This window comes from Balaenoptera acutorostrata, unplaced genomic scaffold (assembly GCF_949987535.1).
Source record: "Balaenoptera acutorostrata unplaced genomic scaffold, mBalAcu1.1 scaffold_1383, whole genome shotgun sequence".
Taxonomy (NCBI): domain Eukaryota; kingdom Metazoa; phylum Chordata; class Mammalia; order Artiodactyla; family Balaenopteridae; genus Balaenoptera; species Balaenoptera acutorostrata.
Window position 1 is genome coordinate 3,388 of NW_026645757.1, and position 26,563 is coordinate 29,950.

General features: G+C 40.0%; 1 protein-coding gene across 1 annotated transcript; it reads right to left on the reverse strand.

The window, feature by feature from the left end:
* Positions 1-4,285: 4,285 nt before the first annotated feature.
* Positions 4,286-25,754, reverse strand: LOC130706695 (angiotensin-converting enzyme 2-like; the record flags this gene model as incomplete). Its single annotated transcript, XM_057539398.1, has 7 exons — positions 25,514-25,754; positions 24,576-24,863; positions 11,358-11,516; positions 8,068-8,158; positions 7,493-7,636; positions 6,007-6,119; positions 4,286-4,391 (listed from the first exon to the last, which is right to left on the reverse strand). Coding segments are annotated over exons 2-7 (799 nt in total), but the record flags the coding sequence as incomplete, so codon positions are not given.
* Between the last annotated feature and the right edge of the window lie 809 nt (positions 25,755-26,563).

The following is a 26,563-nucleotide window of genomic DNA, read 5'->3' on the forward strand; positions in this document are numbered from 1 at the left end:
ACCCTGATACCAAAACCAGACAAAGATGTCACAAAGAAAGAAAACTACAGGCCAATATCACTGATGAACATAGATGCAAAAATCCTCAACAAAATACTAGCAAACAGAATCCAACAGCACATTAAAAGGATCATACACCATGATCAAGTGGGGTTTATCCCAGGAATGCAAGGATTCTTCAATATACGCAAATCAATCAATGTGATACACCATATTAACAAATTGAAGGAGAAAAACCATATGATCATCTCAATAGATGCAGAGAAAGCTTTTGACAAAATTCAACACCCATTTATGATAAAAGCCCTGCAGAAAGTAGGCATAGAGGGAACTTTCCTCAACATAATAAAGGCCATATATGACAAACCCACAGCCAACATTGTCCTCAATGGTGAAAAACTGAAACCATTTCCACTAAGATCAGGAACAAGACAAGGTTGCCCACTCTCACCACTATTATTCAACATAGTTCTGGAAGTCCTAGCCACAGCAATCAGAGAAGACAAAGAAATAAAAGGAATCCAAATCGGAAAAGAAGAAGTAAAGCTGTCACTATTTGCAGATGACATGATACTATACATAGAGAATCCTAAAGATGCTACCAGAAAACTCCTAGAGCTAATCAATGAATTTGGTAAAGTAGCAGGATACAAAATTAATGCACAGAAATCTCTTGCATTTCTATACACTAATGACGAAAAATCTGAAAGTGAAATTAAGAAAACACTCCCATTTACCATTGCAACAAAAAGAATAAAATATCTAGGAATAAACCTACCTAAGGAGACAAAAGACCTGTATGCAGAAAATTATAAGACACTGATGAAAGAAATTAAAGATGATACAAATAGATGGAGAGATATACCATGTTCCTGGATTGGAAGAATCAACATTGTGAAAATGTCTCTACTACCCAAAGCAATCTACAGATTCAATGCAATCCCTATCAAACTACCACTGGCATTTTTCACAGAACTAGAACAAAAAATTTCACAATTTGTATGGAAACACAAAAGACCCCGAATAGCCAAAGCAATCTTGAGAACGAAAAATGGAGCTGGGGGAATCAGGCTCCCTGACTTCAGACTATATTACAAAGCTTCAGTAATCAAGACAGTTTGGTATTGGCACAAAAACAGAAATATAGATCAATGGAACAGGATAGAAAGCCCAGAGATAAACCCACACACATATGGTCAACTTATCTTTGATAAAGGAGGCAAGCATATACAGTGGAGAAAAGACAGCCTCTTCAATAAGTGGTGCTGGGAAAATTGGACAGGAACATGTAAAAGTATGAAATTAGAACACTCCCTGACACCATGCACAAAAATAAACTCAAAATGGATTAAAGACCTAAGTGTAAGGGCAGACACTATCAAACTCTTAGAGGAAAACATAGGCAGAACACTCTATGACATACATCACAGCAAGATTCTTTTTGACCCAGCTCCCAGAGAAATGGAAATAAGTACACAAATAAACAAATGGGACCTAATGAAACTGAAAAGCTTTTGCACAGCAAAGGAAACCATAAACAAGACCAAAAGACAACCCTCAGAATGGGAGAAAATATTTGCAAATGAAGCAACTGACAAAGGATTAATCTCCAAGATTTACAAGCAGCTCATGCAGCTCAATAACAAAAAAACGAACAACCCAATCCAAAAATGGGCAGAAGATCTAAATAGACATTTCTCCAAAGAAGATATACAGATGGCCTACAGACACATGAAAGAATGCTCAACATCATTAATCATTAGAGAAATGCAAATCAAAACTACAATGAGATATCATCTCACACCGGTCAGAATGGCCATCATCAAAAAATCTAGAAACAATAAATGCTGGAGAGGGTGTGGAGGAAAGGGAACACTCTTGCACTGTTGGTGGGAATGTAAATTGATACAGCCACTATGGAGAACAGTATGGAGGTTCCTTAAAAAACTACAAATAGAACTACCATACGACCCAGCAATCCCACTACTGGGCATATACCCTGAGAAAACCATAGGTCAAAAAGAGTCATGTACCAAAATGTTCATTGCAGCTCTATTTACAATAGCCAGGACATGGAAGCAACCTAAATGTCCATCGACAGATGAATGGATAAAGAAGATGTGGCACATATATACAATGGAATATTACTCAGCCATCAAAAGAAATGAAATGGAGGTATTTGTAATGAGGTGGATGGAGTTAGAGTCTGTCATACAGAGTGAAGTAAGTCAGAAAGAGAAAAACAAATACAGTATGCTAACACATATATATGGAATCTAAGGGAAAAAAAAAAAAAAAAGGCCATGAAGAACCTAGTGGCAAGACGGGAATAAAGACACAGACCTACTAGAGAATGGACTTGAGGATATGGGGAGGGGGTGGGGTGAGATGTGACAGGGTAAGAGAGTGTCATGGACATATATACACTACCAAATGTAAAATCGATAGCTAGTGGGAAGCAGCCGCATAGCACAGGGAGATCAGCTCGGTGCTTTGTGACCACCTAGAGGGGTGGGATGGGGAGGGTGGGAGGGAGGGAGATGCAAGAGGGAAGAGAAATGGGAACATATTGTATATGTATAACAGATTCACTTTGTTATAAAGCAGATGCTAACACACTATTGTAAGGCAATTATACTTCAATAAAGATGTTTGAAAAAAAAAAAAAAGAATATGTCAATGAACTCATGTTTTAAAAGATAAAATTCAGTAGAGATCAATGTAAAGTCCTATGCTTCAATTTTAAAGAAACATCTATCTATTATGGAAATATGTGATATGTGACATCAGGCTGAAACATATCCCACATGTAAAAGACCAAAAGGGACCCAACAAACAGTATGATGTGGCTTCCAAAACACAAATGTGACTGTAGGGTAAGTGAGTAGAATTACAGTGTCCAGAACAAAGGAAACCATAGCACTATTTTTACTCCATGTTGGTCAAACTTCGTCTGGAGTAACTGTTCAGTTCTGAGCGTGATACTTGAAGAGGGACATCAACCAAGGATAGCTTGTCCAAAGGAGAACAAGTAGAAAAGTCAGATTTTAAAGAATGGTTGAAAAATCTATGTAGGATATTTAACATAAAAGAAGAAAATAGTGTATACATGATGATAACAGTAATATTCACTAAAATATACTGAGTACGTACTCTTGTGCCAGGTACTATGCTGTGCCTTGACAATGGTTGTTTATAAATCTCTAGAAGGCCATCTTGTGGAAGAAGAATGGACATATTCTGGGTAACCTCATAGCATGGAATTAGGCAAAGTGAATGGAAGGCATTAGACGGGTGTTGATTTCCCTCCACATAAGGTAGGACTTTAGGTTAGTTTACTTTGGAAGGAAGAAAGAGCCACCTCACACCAGACAGGTTTAAGCAGGAAGTGAATTACCAAAGAACACCTGCCAAAGACACTGTAGAGAGTATTTATATATTGCTTTAGAGGAAAAAGTCTCCACTGATCCTTTGTCCAGATTCCCTCCTGCTAATAGAGAGGCTTGGCTGTGGAGAATCAGCTATCAGCAACTTAGCTTGACTATAGTAGGCATGTTATGTATGCAGGACATGAACTTTTCAAACACATATTTTATTTGGCCTCAGTTTCTGGGGTGAGGGAGAGGGGAGGGAGGATGACCACCCCCTGGTGGGGAATAAGGAGGTTCAATAAAGGGCCCCAGGTCTTGCATGGTCTACAAAAGCTCTACGGCAGGATCCAAAGTTCTTGGAAGATTGATTCTCCTCCTAAGCTAGGCATCTTCCTTCATGATGAAGACTTCATTCATTACTCATATGATTCCAAACCAAGTACTTTTCAGCAAAAGAAATTGTTGCAGTTGAACAATGAACTTAACAAAGTTTCACTCAGGCTATACCTTAATTCTAGAAAGTCTTTCTCTCACCCCTGACCGCCCCCAGCCAACCAAGCTTCTTTCCTCTGACAATATGATGCTAAAATCCCACCTCGAGGATTAGCCAACCAAGTTGATTAATAAAACTTATTTTCCCCATTTCCACTCTCATTTCTCTAGTGATCTTAAATAACCCCTTTATCCTATGGATTGTGGCCAACATAATAACTCTTTATGTATAAAGTAATGCAACAGAGAACAATTTAAAATGACTTCTCTGTTGAAGACAGTGCTTTCAAACTGTGATTTCTATAATGTTACTAACTTCATTCACAGAATTTTTCAAAAGTTGGGCCTCACTCCAAAAAAACAACTTTATTGGTAGAAATGACAAAGAGCAAAGTACACAAAGAATTCCTGGAGTTTCTTACCAAGCAAATGGGCAGGGAGGCATCCAGTCGGACTGATACGGGAAGGGTAGGCATCCATCAACTTTGCCCTCACATAAGCGTGAAGTTGTTCATATAATGGTTTAATCTGAAAAGCTCAGGAAGAGAGTTTAAGACCAAGAATAGCCTATTTCCAATCCCCAACACTAAAAATAGGAGCTTCTTTAGACAAGTAGAATTTCCCTAAATTCTAATTTCTTCTCCTCTGAAATATTCTGGAGAGTGTGAAAGCATTCATTCTTCCCAGATATCGATGATGACCAGTTCCACTGCATAAAGCAATGAACTGGAGGGATACAGATCCCAAAAGGAAGGCAGATGCAAAAAAAAATTCATTTCTAAGATGCTACCTACTTCCTTCATTTTTAAACTGAAGTATCATTTACATATAAAATTCACCCATTTTAAAATATATAGTTTCGTGAGTTTTAATAAAAATACACTGTTGGACAACCATCACTACCGCTCAGTTTTAGAACATTTCCAACATTCCCCAAAGTTTCCTTGCACCCATTTGCAGTCAACTCCATTCCCACCCCCAGCCCCAGTTGATCACTGAACTGATTTCTTTCTCTACCGTTTTGCCTATCCTGCACATTTCATATAAATGAAACCATACAATATGTGACCTTTCATGTCTGGCTTCTTTCACTTGGCTTAATGTTTTTTAGGTTCATCCATGTTGTTGTGTGTAACAGTGTTCATTCCTTTTTATTACTGAGTAGCATTTCATTAAATATGAAAGGTCCATCCATGTTGCTGCAAATGGCATTATTTCATTCATTTTTATGCCTGAGTAATATTTCATTGTGTATATATATATATACCACATCTTCTTTTTCCATTCATCTGTCAATGGACACTTAGGTTGCTTCCATGTCTTGGGTATCGTAAGCAGTGCTGCTATGAACATTGGGGTGCATGTATCCTTTCAAATCAGTGTTTTCCTCTTTTCCAGATATATGCCCAGGAGTGGGAGCGCTGGATCATATGGTAACTCTATTTGTGGTGGTTCTTAATCATGGTTTTAATGTGCATTTCCCTAATAACGTTTTATTTGCTTATTCATCTTTGATGATGTACTTACTCACATCTCTTGCCCATTTCTTTTTCGGGGGGGTTGTTTGTCCTACTTCCGTTTTTGATAGCTCTGCCCAGCTATGGCTGTGACAGAACAGCTTCACATAAGAAGCTGGAAGGCATGCGGATATGGGGGTCAAAATGAAGGAAGAGGGAGACATTGAGAGGTGTCTATGGGGCACTTCTAATAGGACTCTCCCTTCCCTAGAACGTCTTCCTTAGCCAAAGATAAGGAAACAACAGTATCAAGTGTCCTGAGGAACGAAGCAAAGCCTATGGCTCTGCTAACAAAGGAAGACAGCACAGGCCCCACATAGCTCCTGAAACCCATGCCTTCTTATAATCTAAAAGACCACTCCTTCCTATTGTCTTTCCTTCTCATAATCTTCCTGTTGGTAATTGCTGGTCAATGGCTGAAAGGGAGAGAAAAGCAGAGCAATTCCGATCATCTGTAGCAGTTGCCCTGTGATTCTTTACAATCTTTTCAAGCTCTAATATTCCATAACTCTGAGGCCTGGGAACGACCAGCCAGTGTGTTAAGAATAAGCCAGAATACTGTTGGTCCCTGTCCCTTCTTCCTGCACGCTGCCCTACATCTGTCTCTGCAGACAGTTCCTTGTTACCTCTGCAAAGGTACGTTCCACATCTGCGATCAACTGGTTGCGGCTGTAGTCATAGCCATCTGCCCCCGTCACTTCATAATCCCCTCTCCAATAGTCCCCATAGTCCTCATAATCTGTTTTTAAAAAGAAGAAAAATGAGAACATCTGGAAAGAAAGAGATAAAGCACAGTATACATAGAATAGCTTTCCTGGGAGGTTAAAAACTCCAAAAACCTGTCACATTTTTATTGCCCTTCTAAATATCAACTCAAAGGGATGCAAATAAATAATAACACTAGCTAATGTGTCCGAAATTTAATTCATTATCTCATCTACTAAGCACAAAAACTCTACAAGACAGACAGTATTATAATCCCCGTGGTGCAGGGTAACAGCCTGCTCTTGGCCGGTTAAATGATTCGTCCAAGGTCACACAACTGGTGAGGGGCAGAGGCGCACTCCGAGTCTCCTAACCCCGGGTCTCTACTCTCTCCATAGGTCAATTTGCATCTTTAGCTTTAAAACATGTGATTGGATCTTTAAATTCTCATTTTGTTCAGGGCCTTATATTTTCAAATCTAACCCAACTCATCTTGGACACGGCCACAGTGGGCCTGTGTTTGTTGGCAAATTGTATGTATGCTTCATGTAGTGTCTTGTTATCAGGAAATGCAAGCTTGTGTCAGGGTAATAGTTAATAAAGTTTGTAAATGTATTTTAGCAACTTTTATTTTTACATGCACATTGGCAATGGATGATCAGGAAGATGAGGAGACAAGTAAATATTTGGATGGAAGGATGTGGCGATGGGCTCCTGTCTCCAGCTTGCCTATGGCTTGGGAATATGAGTTTAAGTGGTAGTGAAAGATATTTAGGAAGAACAGATGAAAAATTTTTTTCCTTCATCAACCCCAGAGCATAAATTAATTCATAATGCCATGGCTTTGGCTCATTATTCAAGCTAGAGGGTAAGTTAAGAGATATGGAAATTCCTCACCATGTTAAGATTTTGATGACCACATGATTTGAGTTATAATTACAACTACAGAGAATAGTAGGTTTCCAGCCTAAACTACTCTGATTTGTTTCTTTCTGGGACACCACTCTGACGTAAACACACAAATGACCTTTGAGAATGAACTGTAGCCACATGGGAGTTTAGGGGAGAGATGGTGTCTCTGACTCTCATCCTTTCTGGTAAATAGAATCGATCAATCCCCCAGACTACCTCAGGAACCCTCGGGGGCCTGAGCCCTACCCAGACAACTGATTTGTTTCAGGCCTGGTAACTTAGTCTCACTCTTGAGCCCTTTCAACTGTAGAATGTCAATTCACCTTTCCTTATTCCCTGGTGGTCTCCTCTTTGAGACACGTAACCTAATTGTTCAGCAGGTGATCGTTAAATTAGGAATACCCCTTATATCAAAGGGCAGGCTTGGTGATTCATGAGAAATAGCCCCGCCGCCCTGTAGAGAGCTTCAGAACCGCCACAGCCCAGCAAACTCACTGTTGGCTCTGGCCATCTCATTTTCCAGGACCACATACTCTTCATAAAATGGCCTCAGCTGCTTGCCGACCTCAGCCCTCCAGCCTTCCCAAGCCCAGAGTCTCCGATTGTAGTCTTCGCTGTTTTCCATTATGTCATCCAAACCTATTATCGCAAAGCACCCAAACGGAAATAAACATGCATTTGTAAAGTTTTTATTTGTAAAGAATTATATGAAATTTAAAGAATTAAAAGGCTGGCAGACATCAAGGTCATAAAGTTGTTCAATGAAATCTCATGATTCATTCATTTCCTCACCCTTATTATAGTTTCAAAATATTTCTGCAGAGAAAATAAACCACTGAGATCATTGAACTACTAATTTAATTAAATTACTTGAGTGTGACAGAATTTACAGTGCAGTTTTGTTAAAACTTAAAAGAGCATCTGTGTGCTGAAACACACATTTGGAATCTTCCCCTCTTTGGATGATCCATCTGAAAGGCACAATGTCGTCATCTAATGTTAAACTCATTTTTAAAGCTTGGAATAAAAAAAGTAAATTTTATAATCACTGCTCAAAATTAATAGCCCACCTGGTTCAAGTACTAAGTACTCCTGTGTATTTGGGTCCAAAACTTTCCCACTACTGTAGATGGTGCTCATTGTATTTAGAATTGTGTTCAACTGCAAATTAAAGATAATAAACAATGTTAAAAGTGGAAGATGTACAAAAGAGAATGCTAATGTAGAGATATCCTTTCAACCATGTGATTTTTTTATGCCTCAAAATACAGCAGTTCACATCTTCTTGGCTAAGTATCTTCTTTCATGTAGGGTTGGAACATCTCAGTTAAATTTTCCCACCATCAACTAGCACAGACTTGCCTTATAAGCACATGATAAATATATGTGGAGTGACTGAAAAAAAAAACCAACAGATCTACCAAAATCCCAAGAATGTATCTCACCCCCACACGCAGAGCAGTGCATTTCTTGTTCCATTCAGCCTTCACTGAGTGCACATTTATTGAACATCTGCTATGTCCTACACTCTGACAATTATGACATGAACAAGTCACTGGTCCTCAAGGACCCCACAATCATGCAACAGTGAGACAATCATGAAATCAATGATTACATAATAGAGTGACAGGTACTATAACTGTCGCCAAAAAGTGGTGTGGCAGCATGGGGGGGTGGATAAATTAATAACCTGGAGATTCAGGAATGGCTTCAAAGAGGGGGCACATTAGAGCTGTGTCTTGGAAGAGAGGTAGGAATTGGTCAGGTAGAGAAGGGAAGTAGAGGACAGAGCTTACAAGACAGAAGAAGGTTGAGAAAGACAAGGCATTTTCAGGGAGTGGTGACATGAGAGAGAAAAGAAAACTGGGGTAGTGGTGTTGATTGAGGGGCATGGAGGATGGGAGAATAGAGAGGGAAGTAGGGGCAGATCATGAGCAGCCTTCTATGCCTTACTGAAGAGTTTAACTTTTACCCTGTAGGTAAAGGAACATAAGGGTAATAGAGTAAAGCAGTGCTACTCAAAGTATGGTCCATGGACGAGTGCAAGTCAGCAAATAGTTTGTTTCTTGTCTATGAGAAGCACAGGTATTGAGAGAATAAATGTTTATAAACTTTTAAAAACGATTTGATATTTCCATGACAGCTAAGCATGTGATCAATGAAATTAACCAAGCACTGATCTGCGATGGATTGGAAATAAAGAAAGATAGGGAAGAAGGGAGGGAGGAAGGAAGAAAGGAAGGAAGGAAGGAAGGGAGGGAGGGAGGGAGGGAGGGAGGGACTAGTTCTCTCCCATAGATGATTTAAGAAGCACTGGATGAACGGCCCTGTTTCCCCTTCTCCTATTTCTCTCTTCCGTTATTCCTTCACTCTGCTGCAAGAGCCATTATCCTAAAACATGAAACAGATCTCATGCTTAAAACTTCAACAAGATCCCACAGTCCAAAGGAATAAACCCAAGTCCATGGCACAAAACCCCTCCTGGTCTCTTTCTCTACCTGCTTTTTCGATCTCCCCTCCTTCCTCTCCATTGAATTCATGCATCCTTGAGTCTCCCCTCTTCCCAAACACTTCAAGCTCTTCTTACATGCATTTCAGTGATTTTTAATCCTGGCTGCACATCAGAATTATCTGGGGATCTTTTTAAAATACCATGTCCAGTTTCCACCTAGACTAGACCAAGCTCTAGACTGTAACAGAGCAACAGGCAAGGTTTCACACAGTGTCCTTGTGGAAAAGATGGGGAAGGGCGAAATGGATAAAATAAAGTGGATTAATAACTATTTGAATAATGGGCCCCAAAGAATGCAGAATAATAAACAACTTGTAGGAAGACACAGGCCATATGGTTTTATCTTTGTCCTTATCGTGCATTTTTCTTTTTATAGATGCAGATAAGAACACAGTACCAGAGGGCAAGCAGCTGAGAAAGACTTTGATGTTAAATAGCCAAATCTTTTAGATAAAAATATTTCAATAGATCAAATCAAGGGTCTGTAAATTATGATTTGCAGACCGAATCCTGTCTGCTGCCTGTTTTCATAAAGTTTTATTGGAACACAGCCATGCCCATTTGTTTCCGTGTTAGCTGTGGCTGATTTCCCGCAACAAGAGCAGACTGACTCAGTGGGACAGAGGCAGTATGGCCCACAAACCTAAAGTATCTACTATCGTTCCCTTTACAGAAAGAAAGTTGGCTGACTCCTGGGCTAGAGAGATAGGATGAGAGATTTTTATTTTAACAGGGGTGAATATAGGCTTTCTTGAATTTAGACAAACTACCTACATAAGAATAGAATTTTCAAAGGCATCATTTTTGGAGCAACATTGGTGGAAGAGATTTGGAGACTCTCTTGACAGTGATGTTGAGATGAATCAACCATGGAATTTGACTGTCAAAAAACCAAAGCAAGCAAACAGAAGCCTAATGTAACCCTGGACTGTCTTAGTAGATGTAAAGCACAGGAGGCAGGATGTCGTACCCCTGCTCACCTCCATGCAGACCCAAACCCACTTGGAGGGCTGTGTTCAGTCCAAGGATACTGACAAAATGAAGCCAGCAACTAGGACTGGTTAGGGAACCTGAAACCATCGTATAAGGAAAAATCGACAGAGTGAAGGATGTTTAGCCTAGAGAAGAAAAGACTCAACTAGTTAAAAAAAAAAATTACCTGCCTTCCTTCATTTAAAGACCATTATGGCAGAGAGCAATCTGGCTCGAGAAGGCGGTACAAAGCGGAGGTAAAGCACTTTACGCTCAGTGGAGGAAGTATCTTGCCATCAGTCAGAGGGACCCACGTATGGAACTGGCGTCTTGGAAAGAAGTGAGTCGCCCATCCCTGAAGTAGTTTGAGCTGGGGTGGTTTAGCCACTTGTTAAAGAAGTTGCAGAGGAGAGTCAAGAAGCAAAGGGGTGGGGGGGGGATCAGACGACATACAGGGCTTCTCAAGCTTAGCACCATTGACGTTTTGGACCAGACGACTCTTGTCTTTGGGGGCTTCCTTGTGCCTTGTAGAGTGTTTAGCAGAATCCCTACCCACTAGATGCCAACAGCCCCCCTCAACAGTTGTAAAAACCAAAAATGTCTCCAGACGTTGTCAAACTGTCAGTGTCCATATACACCACAGCGCCCTTACAATCGTGGTTTAACAATGTGTCCTCACATACCAGTGTCGTCCTTCACTCTCAAAGGATTCCAGTTTGGATGATAAGTTACGTGGCCACCCTACCGAGGCACAGAGCTCTTTCTATTGTGAGCATTGCTCTTTTGGCAGATAAAGGAAGCAGCCCGGGGTGATATTAATGTTTAAGATTTCCCAAATATTTCAACTCTTGGGGTCAATGCTAGCATGTCACATACTCGTTTGCTCTTGTCTGCTGAGAGCACTGAGGTCCCACTCTGCTGAAGGGCCTGCAATTGACGTTTGAGTGTGAGATTCTGAATTTCTTCTAGTGGATAAGTTTTGGCAATCCTGGACTGTTCTTCATAAAAGGCAGACCATTTGGCCCTGGCTGCATTCTGAAACGACAAAAAATAAAAATAATAATAATAATAAAGTTGAAGTTAGAATGGCACTGCTCGAATAGATAGAACAGAAGATATAGTCCAAAGAGCATCTGGTGGAACATTTAATATTTCCTGAGTGATTTAATTCTCTATTTTGCTGAAGGTCAAAGTTTAGGTTAAGAGTGACCAAGCCACTCTTGGTCACTCTCTCTTTCTGACCTAGTGCTTAGTTTTCCCAAGGGTCCTGTCCCCAGAACTGGAAGTGAATTCTCACAGATGATTCATGTTGTGAGGCTCTGGAATGTATGGCCTTAGCACTTGTGACGTGGGTGAGTTGTTCAAGGGTTCAAGGATGAGCGCTCTAAAGGGAGAGTCCAGCAGAGCTCAGAGCGGACTTCCTGGGCATACAGCGCCTCACGGCGATGAGAACCATAAGAAATGAGAACCAGTTTACAGGAAGCTCCGTGGTGCCACGATTTACCAGAGATTCTGATCTTAAAGTATGATCCCCAGTCAAGGTTGCCCAGAACATGGCCATTTGGTAGCTGTGGTGATTTTCTACCAGCAAAAGAAACCAATAAGCAGGTGATGATGCCAGGATTCACTTGCCCCCCCATCTTGACCATCAGTAGGCAAGTGGACTTCTCCAGACTTATCCAATGCAGTCTTCTCTCAGCGCACAAGCTCATTTCCATTTATCAAAGACTGAAATGAGCAACTATTTTGTACATTGTACTTCTCTAGACCCTATAAAAGAGGTAGCATATGAGGCAAGTAAGAACTCCATTCCTTGAGTCAGACACTTCTGACTAGCTGTTGTGACCTTGAGCAAATTACTTAGTCTCTCTGAGTCACGTTACCTTACCCGTAAAATGAGAGTAATAATAGTAGAACTTACCTCAAAGGGTTGTTGTAAGGGCGAGAAAATTTAACAAGTAATATAATGCCTATCAAAGTGCCTGATACATCCCAAGCATTTAAAAATCATAGCTACTTTATCACTTACAGGGAAAAAAAGTCTTGTCCTTAAGTTGCTGACAGTTTTATCAAATAGATAAGCTATGCATCGTGAATGTTTCATTACTGAAACAAGAGCATATGATAATGTATAAACTATGAGTGGGGCTAAGCAGTTCCTGTTACAGGGACCAGATTTGGCAAGCCCTCATGGAGGAGGTGGAACTTAAGACAGACCTTAAAGTAGGTAGGAGATAGATGGGTGTAGAGGACTTTGCAAAATAATTTACCTCATTTGGTCTTCTTAACAGCCCCACGAGATAGAAAATTATTCTATTTCCATTTTTCCTATGTGTAGAAAGGGGCTAAGAGAAATAAATAGTGGAGCTGGCAACTAACTGCCAGTATCTGAATCCTGGATCCTGTGGTGGGCAGACACTAAGAGGGCTCCTGTGATCCCTACTTCCTGGTGGTACACCCTTGTGTGTCCCCCTCCCCTTGAGTGTGAGCAGGACCTGTGTGACTCACTTCTAACTGGGAGAATATAGCAAAAGTGACAGGATATACATGTTTATGTTACATAAGATTGCCATTTTTATCTTGCCAGAAGACTCTCCCTTGCTGATTTTGATGTAGCAAGATGCCATGTTGTGAGCTATCCTATGGATAGGGCCACATGGTGAGGAATTGAAGATGGCCTCTGACTGACATCCTAAGGACCTCAGTTCAGCAACATATGAGGATCTAAATGCTACCACTAACCACATTAGCTTGGAAGTGGATTCATCCCCAGTTGAGTTGCAGATAAGACCACAGCTCTAGCTGGGACCTTGATTATAAGCTTATGAGACTCAGAAGCAGATCCAGCTAAGCTATGCCTGGATTCCCGCCCCACAGGAACTGTGAGATAACAAGTGTGTGTTGTTTTAAGCTACTACACTTGTGGTAATCTTTTACTCAATAGATAACTAGTACAGATTCCAAAGCAGGACTCCAGGCATGACTGCACTCTCTAGGCCAAGGAATTTTACTTTTATCCTGTAAATACTAGGGAGTCACTTAGGGGTTGCAAGCAGGTGTGTGACATGATGAAAGTGGTGCAGGAAAGGGACAACAACGGATCAGACAAGAGATGAAGGGAATAGTCGCAGTGAAATGGAAAAAGATTTCTCTCTTTATTGAGCACACCCCCTCAGGAACTACTTCTCAGTTAATCTTCACAAACAATCTTGTGAGGTAGTTGTGATTGTCTCCACTTCACAAATGAGGGAAATGAGGCACAGAGCAGGTAAGTAACTTTGCCTAGGTCACACAGCTAGCACCTGGAAGAACCAGGGTGTCAACCCAGAAATGTTTACCTCCAAAGCTAATGCTCTTAACCATTGGCTATAGATTGGATTCGACACATTCTGGTCTTGTCTCTAACATGCCCGAATGAGAGGGAGTGAGCTATGGAAAGAGGAGTTTGGTCTACAGCACAAATTCATTTACGCAACCCACCACTCACCTCTCAGTCCCTACCCTTCTTCATCCAATCCAGAATGACTGACAGCAAAATTTCTAGTAAAACTTTGATCCCAAATTAAGGCAATTCTTTTCTTTTCAATCTACTTTGGAAACAGCTCACAATCCCCAAAAGGCCCCAATCTTAAAATATTTTTTAAAAATTATACTGCATGTGGGAACTTTGAAGATATCTGTTTTATTTTATTTATCACTATCATATACAAGTGTTATACTTTATATCACAAAAAAATTACTTTATGTTGCCTTGAATTTTGGCCCCTGAGGACACACTGTTCCATCCCAAGCTGTTCTTTTTAATATTGCTTACAATTTACTCCATATTCATACTATAAGGCTCCCAAGCCTAAATAAAACTAACAGCTTAGAAGTTATACAGAGAATCAAAGTCAGTTCATACATACCAACCAAGTAACATAGACAGTGCTTGAGAGCTATATGTAATTTTTGGATTTGAATGATGAATGAATTGAAGCATATACAGTAACTTACATAGCTACAGGATTCAAAAGGAACCATTACAAATCAAATAAGTGGCATCTCATACTGCCTCTGTGCAAAGGCAGGAGAGCAGCAACTAACACAGCAAAAGTTTCCACAGCCATTGATGGGGGTTTGGGGTCAAGACACACATTACTCAGTACAATCACAGGAAGTTAGAACCCTCTCTGACTTCCTACATATAACTACAGTGGATACCATATTCTCATCCTACAAGAGATTCTTTGTAATTTCAAGGACTGAAAATGTAAAATCCTAAATTATATTTTAAAACACTCCAAAAGATATCCTGCTCTTTTTGGCCCTAATGATATACAAGTTAAATATGATTTCATTATGCTTTTAAATGTTTTCATATGAGCTTCATCTTAAGCCATAGGTCTGCAGTCTCTACCCAAATTATGATAGTTTTATCTAAACAATTAAAATGCTTTTGTGATAAGTTGTTTGAAATGAAAAGAATTAAAATCTCATTTTCTTTTTTTCTATAGCTCACTATCAACCCCTAAACCACTTCTTCCCCTGTAGGTATGAGAGTTCCCTGAAGACAGAAGATGAAAAACTGAATGGAACCTTAGCATCCAAGCAGTGACTTGGAGCCCGACAGGCTCCCAGGGAACCCTCCACCCTCAGGTCCCATATGCTGGTCCAGTTTCCATATATAGCTCTCAAGACCAGATCAGATTCAAAGATGAAAACTGCCTTGGTTACTTTTCAAATATGCCCAGATACTTGCATATTTTTTAACACAGCTTATTCTATTCAACGAAGTAGGTAATCTAAATTATAAAAATATTGCTTTGCCATGAGAATCAAAAATTTATTTTTTCTTTTTTCAGATGGGAGGAAGGGGTGTGGCTTTCAAACATTTTAATTTTTTCTGAATTTTATCTCATAGGGAAAAAGAAAAATCCACTCACACCTGAAATTGGGTCCTGCCAGAAAGTGGCCCACCAGATATATATTTGAGATATTTCATAATAAAAAAATATAACATAGTATAAGTAACATAGAAAATATCACAAAAACCTCTACTCAGATTTTTAAAATGTTGACACTTTGCAATAGTTGCTTCAGACACATTTATTTAGTGGTTAGAATCAATAATACCATATTATATACTCAAAAGTTGCTAAGAGAGTAGATCTTAAATGTTCTCACTACAAAAAAGAAATGGTAGGACTTCCCTGGTGGAGCGGTGGTTAAGAATCCGCCTTTCAATGCAGGGGACACGTGTTCAATCCCTGGTCCGGGAAGATCCCACGTGCCGCGGAGCAACTAAGCCCATGTGCCACAACTACTGAGCCTGTGCTCTAGAGCCCGTGAGCCACAACTACTGAGCCCACGTGCCACAACTACTGAAGCCTGCATGTCTAGAGCCCATGCTCCGCAACAAGAGAAGCCACCACAATGAGAAGCCCGCACACTGCAACGATGAGTAGCCCCCGCTCGCCGCAACGAGAGAAAGCCCTCACAGCAATGAAGACCCAACACAGCCAAAAATTAATTAATTAATTTTAAAAAACCACATATTCTCAGAAGTGGAATTGATGGGTTAAAGCAATTTTCAACTCCTGTAGATATTGTTAAATCTTGGTAAATCTGATTTTATGTCAACTCGGCGTTTCATTATTAATATAATGTTATCCCTCTGATTATTAGTGAGGTTAAACATATATATGAGGTATATAAATATATATATATTCAAATTTCCTCCTCTATGCATTTACTGCTCATATCTTTTCCCCATTTTTCTAGTGAATTTTTGTCTTTTTTATCACTTAGTAAAATTTCTTTATAGATTTTGACTGTTAATCTTCTGTTAATTATATGTATCACAAATGTTTTCTCAAGCTCTGCTTCTTGTCTTGTGTGTGTCTGTGTGTGTATGTTTATGATGTCTTTTAGTGCACAGAAGTTTCTTTCTAATCCTAATTCAACTGATTTGCTCAGTCTTTTCCTCTATAGATTGATTCTTTTGTCTCTTATTTAATAAATCATTCTAAAGCAAAAGTCATTTAATAAACCATTCCTGGGCTTCCCTAGTGGCACAGTGGTTAAGAATCCGCCTGCCCTCTCGGACTTCAGACTATACCACAAAGCTACAGTAATCAAGACAGTACAGTACTGGCACAAAAACAGAAATATAGATCAATGGAACAGGATAGAAAGCCCAGAGATCAACCCACGCACATATGGTCACCTTATCTTTGATAAAGGAGGCAAGAATATACAATGGAGAAAGGACAGCCTCTTCAATAAGTGGTGCTGGGAAAACTGGACAGCTACATGTAAAAGAATGAAATTAGAACACTCCCTAACACCATACACAAAAATAAACTCAAAGTGGATTAAAGACCTAAATGTAAGGCCAGACACTATCAAACTCTTAGAGGAAAACACAGGCAGAACACTCTATGACATAAATCACAGCAAGATCCTTTTGACCCATCTCCTAGAGAAACGGAAATACAAACAAAAATAAACAAATGGGACCTAATGAAACTTAAAAGCTTTTGCACAGCAAAGGAAAGCATAAACAAGATGAAGAGACAACCATCAGAATGGGAGAAAATATTTGCAAATGAAGCAACTGACAAAGGATTGATCTCCAAAATTTACAAGCAGCTCATGCAGCTCAATATCAAAAAAACAAACAACCCAATCCAAAAATGGGCAGAAGACTTAAAGAGACATTTCTCCACAGAAGATATACAGATTGCCAACAAACACATGAAAGAATGCTCAACATCATTAATCATTAGAGAAATGCAAATCAAAACTACAATGAGATATCATCTCACACCGGTCAGAATGGCCATCACCAAAAAATCTACAAACAATAAATGCTGGAGAGGGTGTGGAGAAAAGGGAACCCTCTTGCACTGTTGGTGGGAATGTAAATTGACACAGCCACTATGGAGAACAGTATGGAGGTTCCTTAAAAAACTAAAAATAGAACTACCATACAACCCAGCAATCCCACCACTGGGCATATACCCTGAGAAAACCATAATTCAAAAAGAGTCATGTACCACAATGTTCATTGCAGCTCTACTTACAATAGCCAGGACATGGAAGCAACCTAAATGTCCATCAACAGATGAATGGATAAAGAAGATGTGGCACATATATACAATGGAATATTACTCAGCCATAAAAGGAAACGAAATTGAGTTATTTGTAGTGAGGTGGATGGACCTAGAGTCTGTCATACAGAGTGAAGTGAGTCAGAAAGAGAAAAACAAATACCATATGCTAACACATATATATGGAATCTAAAAAACAAACAAACAAAAATGGTCATGAAGAACCTAGGGACAAGATGGGAATAAAGACGCAGACCTACTGGAGAATGGACTGGAGGATACGGGGAGGGGAAAGGGTAAGCTGGGACGGAGTGAGAGAGTGGCATGGACATATATACACTACCAAACGTAAAATAGCTAGCTAGTGGGAAGCAGCCGCATAGCACAGGGAGATCAGCTCGGTGCTCTGTGACCACCTAGAGGGGTGGGATAGGGAGGGTGGGAGGGAGGGAGACACAAGAGGGAAGAGATATGGGGATATATGTATACGTATAACTGATTCACTTTGTTATAAAGCAGAAACTAACACACCATTGTAAAGCAGTTTTACTCCAATAAAGATGTTAAAAAAATTAAAAAAAAAGAAAGAATCCACCTGCCAATGCAGGGGACACGGGTTCAAGCCCTGGTCCAGGAAGATCCCACATGCCACGGAGCAACTAAGTCTGTGCACCACAACTACTCAGCCTGCGCTCTAGAGCCCATGAGCCACAACTACTGAGCCTGCGCACCACAACTACTGAAGCCTGCGCACCTAGAGCCCGTGCTCTGCAACAAGAGAAGCCACCGCAATGAGAAGCCCACGCACCCCAATGAAGAGTAGCCCCCACTCGCCACAACTAGAGAAAGCCCATGCACAGCAACGAAGACCCAATGCAGCCAAAAATAAATGATAATTAATAACAATAAATATAAAGAAGTAATCTTATCTATAAAAAAAATAATAATAATAAACCATTTCTAACCAAGAGTCACCTATATATCCTTATAAAAGTTTGTCTTGCTTTTCCCATTTAATTTTTAGTCTATCTTAAATTTATTTGTATCTATTACATAAAGTAGGAATGCCTTGAGCTTTGGGTCATAAAAGGGTCCCTACAGATTTTTAAATTTGCTTCTTTTTTCCAGAGCTCTAGGAACCTGAACAAGTTTTTTGTTAATTTCTTGGCTCAATATTCCTGCACCCTGCTAGTTGTGTAAATTCATTTTCCACACCTATTAAAAAAATTCACAAGTGAAACCTGATTTTGATCAAGTCTCTAGATCAGGACTCTGCCCACCATTTGTTTTTGTAAATAAAGTTTTATTGCAACATATTCACACCCATTTATGTGCTGTCTATGGCTGCTTTTGTGCTACAATGGCAGAGTTGACTGGTCTACAATGGCAGAGTTGAATAGAGGCTGTAGGGCTCACAAAGCCTGAAATATTTACTACCTGGCCTGTTATGGAAAAAGTGTGCTGACCTCTGTCTCAGATCTATACATTTACAGAAAACACAGGGGTCAAAAGAGCATGTTAATCAATATTATAGGGACATAATCAGCAAATCCAGAAAGTGGGAGTTTCTATAGGACTAACAGTTCACTACTTCTGCGAATAAATTGCAAAACAAAACAAAACAAAACAAAACAAACAGAAAAATGAGGGAGGGACTCTATAGACTAAAAGAGACTTAAAGTACATCTGCTAAAATGATCAAGAGAGGACCTTGTTAGATCCTGATTCAAACAAACCAGCTGAAATTCTTTTTAAATGAGACATTAGGGTACATTTGAATACTGACTAGATATTTGATGGTATTGAGGGATTATTGTCAAGTTTTTGACATGGTACTGTTATTAAGGTTGTTTTAAAAATTCTTACTTTGAGAGCTAGAAGGTGAAATATCTACACATAACTTATAGTTATATGATGTTGGGGATTTCCTTCAAAATAATCCAATAAACATGGGGTTGGGTAGAAAAATAAAACAAGATTGGCCAAAGTGTTGACAATTGCTGAAGCTAGGTGATGGGTATAAGGAGATTCAACATACTAGTCCTTCTTCTTTTATATGTGTTTGACAATTTTTACAATGAAAAGTAAAAAAAAAAAAATCCATATAATGGAATACTATCTGGCAATAAAATGGAACAAAGTAATGATACATGCTACAGCATGCAAAGTGAAAGAAGCCAGTCACAAAAGACCACCTAGTGTATAATTCCATTTATATGACATGTCCAGAATAGGCAAATCTATAGAGACAGAAAGTAGATTAGTGGTTGCTTAGAGCTGGGGGTGGGGGAGGAAGAATGATTGCTAATGGGCGTGTAGTTTATTTTGGGAGTGATGGAAATGTTCTAAAATGAGATGGTGATGACGGTTGTACAATTCTGTAAATATACTAAAAAGCATTGAATTGTAGACTTTAAATTGGTGAATTTTATGGTGCATAATTGTATCTCAACAAAGCTGTTGTTAAAAGCCCTCAATAGTAAAAGCAAAGAAAAAAAAACCCACCTTATTCCCTAGCTCCTATAACTAGATCTGAAACACCCATGGAACCGCCCCAAACCAAAGGATTTAGCCAAAATTAAATGAATTCTCTTTTGCCCAGTTACCTGGCACACACTAAGAAGCAGCAGCAGTTCCTGACCACCAGGCCGCCCTCCCTGGGCGTAGCTGGTGGATGCCTGGTGTCCTGTCAGAGCGCTTAGATCAGTGAGTAATTGTGTCAAATTTGGACGGAATTAAACATGTCATTTTGAGTTGCTCAAGTTCAGTTTCACCAAATTACATCACTCAACTGGGACATCATCAAGTTTTCATGACAAAGAAAAACTAGCATGAGCAGGCCTCCAATGCACTTGACTCATGTTAATCCTCCACATGTGGAACTTACTCATTCCCCAGTTATCCACTGAAAAATCTTGGCTGGGCCCATCCACCCTCTTATGTTTCAAGAGACAAAAAATAAGTGACTTGCCCAAGGTATCACAGCCAGCTCAGGAGAGTCAAGATAGCATCAGATTCCCTGAATTCCATCGTATTTGCATCACACTGACTTTTCCCAACCCCTGTACCTGGGTGTAGGTACTTGTATGTGTTGGGGAGTGTGGGACAGATTCATTGGAGACAGGGTTGGAGTCTACATTCTTTCCTTGGGTACAGAATAGCAGTTTAAAATGACCCTTCTCTGGGTTCACTGTGCCCCCAGCCCTAAAAACAGAGGAAAAGGTTTAGGAAGCAGGTGTGCCCAAGGACTCTAGGGGCCCTGACCACCCAAAGGGTAAGTGTGGGCCTCCTGCTCTCTCTTCACAACTTCTGATAACTCAACAAGAAATATTTATGAAGTGTTTTTGGAGACCTCCAGGGCTCCAACAGGGCAGTCTTCAACACGCCCTTCAGCTGCATGCACAGGAATTTGGGGCAGCTGTAGGAGTTACTGCCAAATACTGGAACAGTGAACCAGGATGCCCCTGCCAGTGATGGGATCCTTTTGCTCTCTCCCAGGGATGAAAAAATTGTCCAGGGACCTCCTATGTTGCTAGAGAGCTTCCGACTTTGCAAAAAAAAAAAAAAAAAAAAAAAAAAAAAAAAAAGAAAGAAAAAGAAACAAGAAAAAAAATCCTTTTGACTTACAAAGGACTCTTTCAAAAACAAAACCAACAATAAACTTACAAAGAAGGGGCAATGCAAAAAAGTAATGTCATTTTACTGAGGAGAGAATTACAGTTTAATTGGTGAATGTTCGATCTCAAACATGAGAACAGTATTTGCTCTAAAGCAAGTGTTTGGTAATTAATTTTCACTGAATTTCTGAACTATATGGAAACCTGTTTTGAACCAAGCTTTTTTCCTTATCTATCTGATGGGCCTCTCCTAAGCACGGAGATTTGGGGACACTATACTGATCAAGTTTTGGTGTCTTCTATTATTTTAAGCTATAGTCTCATGACTTGATCTCAGAATCGCCATACTAGGTCAGATTGATTGGCTGACAAGTCCAATATTCTGACTCTGAAAGTTATACCAAGGGATAATTAGGAAATGGCAGATTGCCCTCAATAATGTCACCCTGATAGGATATGAACAGACACATGTCATACAGCCCAAATTTCTCTTCCTGTATTAGTTATCTATTGCTACAATAATACTACATAACAGACAACCAAAAATCTCAATGGCATGTGTTCATTGCTTACGTGCCTAGAATCACTGAGGGTTACCAGGCAGCTCTGCTGATCTTGACACTGGATTTGCGTACAACTCTGGGGGATTGGTTTCAGACGGAACAACTATTCCACACATCCCTCACTCTTTAGCTGGCCAATCCAGGCATGTTCTCACGGCAAAGCCAAAGGTGCAAAGAACAAGCCCCACCGTTCAAGTCCATTCCAAGCCTCCACTTGCATCACGTCTGCTAACAGCCCATTGGTCAAAGTAAGTCACATGGCAAAGGACACAGTCACATCACCTTCAGTGGGATGGCACTGCAAAGTGACATAACCTTGGGTGTTGATATAGGGAAAGGTAAAGAACTGGGTCCATAAATGCACTTAACCATACTTCCTTACCCACAGTGGATCTACAATCCTTACATTCGCTTAAATACTTCGAAAAGCGACTTATAGTTTTCAATTTCTCACTTTTTTAGATTAAAGAATGGCCTAGTTTTACAAGTCTTACCAGTTTTACCACCTGTAATGTAAACAGCACCTCTTCCTATTTATTGTAAATTTCTCTCTTTTGAGCTTTCAAAGGCACCACCTTTCTAGTCTGAAGAGAGTTGGCCAGTACAACTGGGAACACTCTATCCTTTCTTGTTGCCTCTCAGACTCAGTTTTTTTTTTTTCTTTTTGAGTCAGGCTTTGTAGAGCTAATTCTGCTTTCTCTTCTAACTCTCTCTGATCCCCCTAAATCATTCCAGTGGCTCTTGGGGAACATGCTCCATTTCTCCAGTTCTTTCTATTGATGGCCACCAGCAGCAGACCATATCTCAGCTTCCTGCTCATCTTGGTGCCTCTTGTAGCACCAGCTGCAGTGCCCGTTTCATCAGGGGATCTCAATATATGTGATAAGAGAATAGAAGAGCTATTGCTCTCCCTGTCCATTGCCCCCTCCCCAGGTAAATCCACACAGGTGCACTAATGCACTAACGCGCCCTTCACCATTGCTGGAGGAAGGAGATATTGGGCCCCCTGCTTGCTTCTTGCATTCAGATATTTTCACTTTTCCTTAAAGGGCCCATACCGTCAGCACTTTGACCACACTTTGTGGGTTTGTGCCCTTTCATTTCTGGCCTTTCCTCTAATCAACCAGTGCAATTCAAAAATGATAGCACTTAAGATCCAGAGATGATTTCAACAAACATCACTACATCTCGGTGTACAACATGCCTTCTCAGCATGTGGGCACTCAACAGAACTGTTACATGTCTCTCCAGCAATTATGACACCCTCTCACATTCACAGCAATGATATCGTATTGTTCTCCCAGGCTCACAAGCATTGAGCACTATTTTGGTGGTTTTGTGTATTAACTGTCGTCACAGCAACCCTATGAGGCAAATATGAGTGTTACGTTGTTCTTCACAGGCAGAAAAACTAAGGCGCAGAAAGGTTCATTAACTAGCTCACGTTCACCCAGGTAGAAAGTGGCGGAGCCAGGATTTGGACCTCAGCAGTCTGACTCCAGAGCTCTTAGGCATGATGCTGGTCGACCTTCACCATCACCTGCGGACCATTCGGCTAAGAATGAAAACAGAAGCTTTTTTTTTTTTTTTTTTTAGATTCCATATATATGTGCTAGCATACCATATTTGTTTTTCTCTTTCTGGAGGGTGGGAGGGAGACGCAAGAGGGAGGAGATATGGGGATATATGTATACGTATAGCTGATTCACTTTGTTATAAAGCAGAAACACACCATTGTAAAGCAATTATACTCCAATAAAGATGTTAAGAAAAAAAGAGAATGAAAACAAATGCACAATGCACTGCAGGTACCTCCAACAGAGATCAAATAAAAAGTGAGAAAAAAGCAACAGTGAAGAGGTGAAGAGAGGTAAGACCAAACTATGAGACAAGAAAGAAAAATGCTCTCCTATGACAACACTGGGCTGTCAAAATCTCCTGGATTTCTTTAAGCTTTAGAAAAATAGGGGGAAAAAAATCTCCTGAGGAATTCAAATGAGGCAGCAGGTCTCAGATTGGATCTGTCCAGTGAGCAGCAGTAATTTAATTTACATGCAACCCACTATTTGAAAAAATACGCTTCTGAACTACATTTTTGGAAGAATGTATTGCTGTACAAGTGTCATAAAAACTTTTCTTAAATAATGTCACTCCATTTTCAGCACTGCTTTGGGATCTGTGAGGGAAGAAATCTCCTAAATCCTTGCACTTGTCAAACAAAACATCTTGCTTTCCCAGAGCATTCTGAGATTTGTCAGAACTGGTTTGATTATGGTTTTTCTTGGAGGGTTCTGTGGATCCCGTATGCTCTGGAAGTCCCTCAGAGCTCTGTAACCTTTAAGGAAGGAATTCCCAAGTCCAGCCTCACCCGACCCCTGGTAATCTTAATTACTGGCTAGCTCTTTCACTAAGCCTCCAGTTGCATTTTTTTCAGTTAATAGATCATTTGTAGAGAGTCTTTGAACATTCCTGTTGACATTGTAGGCTTGGGAAAATTATTAACTCAATAACTTATGGCATTTCTATGAAATGCTTTGAAAGCCTGACTATGATGAGAATTACGGTGGCAACTTTCTAAAGCATGTTCACTGGTTTCCAAGAATCTGTACTGAGACCAGTGAATTATTTTGTAACAATTTTCCAAATGAACCAAAGGTCAATTGTTCAGGCATCTGGGACTCCAGAATCAGAAATACTGAGGCAAACATCCAACCTCACAGCTCAGAGCATTTCTTTGATTTCCCTTTTCAGTTTCCTGGGCAGTAAGCTGATTTTTAAGAAGCAACCGATATCCCTATGTAGCTATAGGAAAGAACTCACCATCTTTTGGACATTCTCATCGGTAATATTGGTGTTATAATTCCAAGAAGCAAGTGAACTTCGATAAGACAGGTCTTCAGCTTCATGGTCAAACTTCTGCAAAAATGTCTTGGCCTGTTCCTCAGTGGTGGACTGAGCAGCAGTTACAGCAACAAGGCTGAGAAGGAGCCAGAAAGAGCCTGACATCCTTCTCTGTGCGCCAAGATCCCAGTCACTGAACAACTTCCCTAGAGTGAAACCTCCTCATGAGATTTTCTCTCTCATCAGCCTTTGAACTTGGGTTGGGCACTGAGCAGGAAGATTAAAAAAAAAAAGGAAGAAGAAGAAAAAACAGTAAACAATCTGCTGAACCAACACAAAATTCATCCTGGAGAGGACAGATATGTAAACAGATTTTAGAATGATTTCTTAAAGTAAATCAAATAAAGAAATGTTATTCATTAATCCTAGAGAATCATAGCTCTCCTCAAATTTTATGGCCAAATCAAAACTTGTCCATTTGGTTAGTATGTTCCTTAAAATCTGTTAAAGATACACTGAAGGTGTTATGATTTTACAGTGACCAACGAACTCTAGAATTAGGGGTCATGGGGGTAATGTTGGGACTTATACGTTTTAGAGACAATTCCGTTAAGTCACTTCTCTCTCCTTCCTTTTTATTTTACACTCATATTCACAGAAACTCTCTATTTGGGTAACATTTTCCCTTTCTAAATAAACAACTTTGCCCTTGTCTCTATAGAATTCATTTTTTTCTGATAAATTTTAATTTCCAGGGCCATTTTTAAAATTATAAGACCACCCTCCACTCCACAAGTTAACTCTCCTGATTTAACTTGGAAAAACTTAAAAAGTCTCCTTTTCTCTTTCTCAGATGATCATGTTAAACACTGGTTCTACAACTAACTTCACTGTGTGCCTCCATCCCTTTCACTTACCTGTTCAAAGCTCGGTCAAGGTCACAAGGAAATCAGAATGCCACCACATGGTATGAAATTCAGAGACTGTCCATCTCAAGTTCTGGTCATCCATAGCCATGTATCATTGCATAGAATTCAAAGAGACTTTAGTGGTCATCCTGTAGAATCTCAGGAGCTGGACCACTGTCCTCATCCCCAGGGTGTAGGTATGAGTGTCATAGGTAAAAGAGAGGAGCCACTTTAAATGGCAGGGCTCATGGGCCTACTTGACTGTGATTATGAAACCTTCACACAGGGAAAACATTTCTTTACCCAAAAAACAAGTCTTCCAGGTCCAGGTGAAATGTCAGTAACCAAGCCTTTAAAAAAAGTTTCCACTACTTCTCCTTATTCCAAAGTTGTACATGTTATTGTAGAAGAGGAAAAAAATAATAAGTAACTGTTTACAGTGCTTTGCATTATAATATCTCATTGAAGCATTACAACAAACCTAGAGGCAAATATTTTTATCGTCATTGTACAGATTATAAAACTGAGGCTCAGAGAACTTAAATAAATGACCAAACCTTACTCAGCCAGGAAGTGGTAGAGCCAGGATACGAATGCATGCAGTTTGAATCTAGTACAGGCCTTTAAGTTTCTGTCAATAGTCTAAGAGCAATGATGGAGGTGTAGATAAAGAGCAGCACAGGGACATGGGCCTTTGGTGACGATGATGGACTTGGTTCCGCTACATCAAAAAGAGGTGGATTCTGGGACTTCCCTGGTGGTCCAGTGGTTAAGAATCCGCCTTCCAATGCAGGGGACGCAGGTTCAATCCCTGGTCCGATCGCTGGTTGGGGAACTAAGACCCCACATGCCACAAGGCAACTAAGCCCGCAGGTTCTAGAGCCTGTGCGCCACAACTACAGGGCCCTCGCGCCACAACTAGAGAGCCTGCATGCCACAACGAAAGATCTCATGTGCCACAACTAAGATCTGATGCAGCCAAATAAATAAATATTAAAAAAAAAAGAGGTGGATTCTTACTACCCTTGATATGAATCAAAAGACATGATCCTTCTAAGA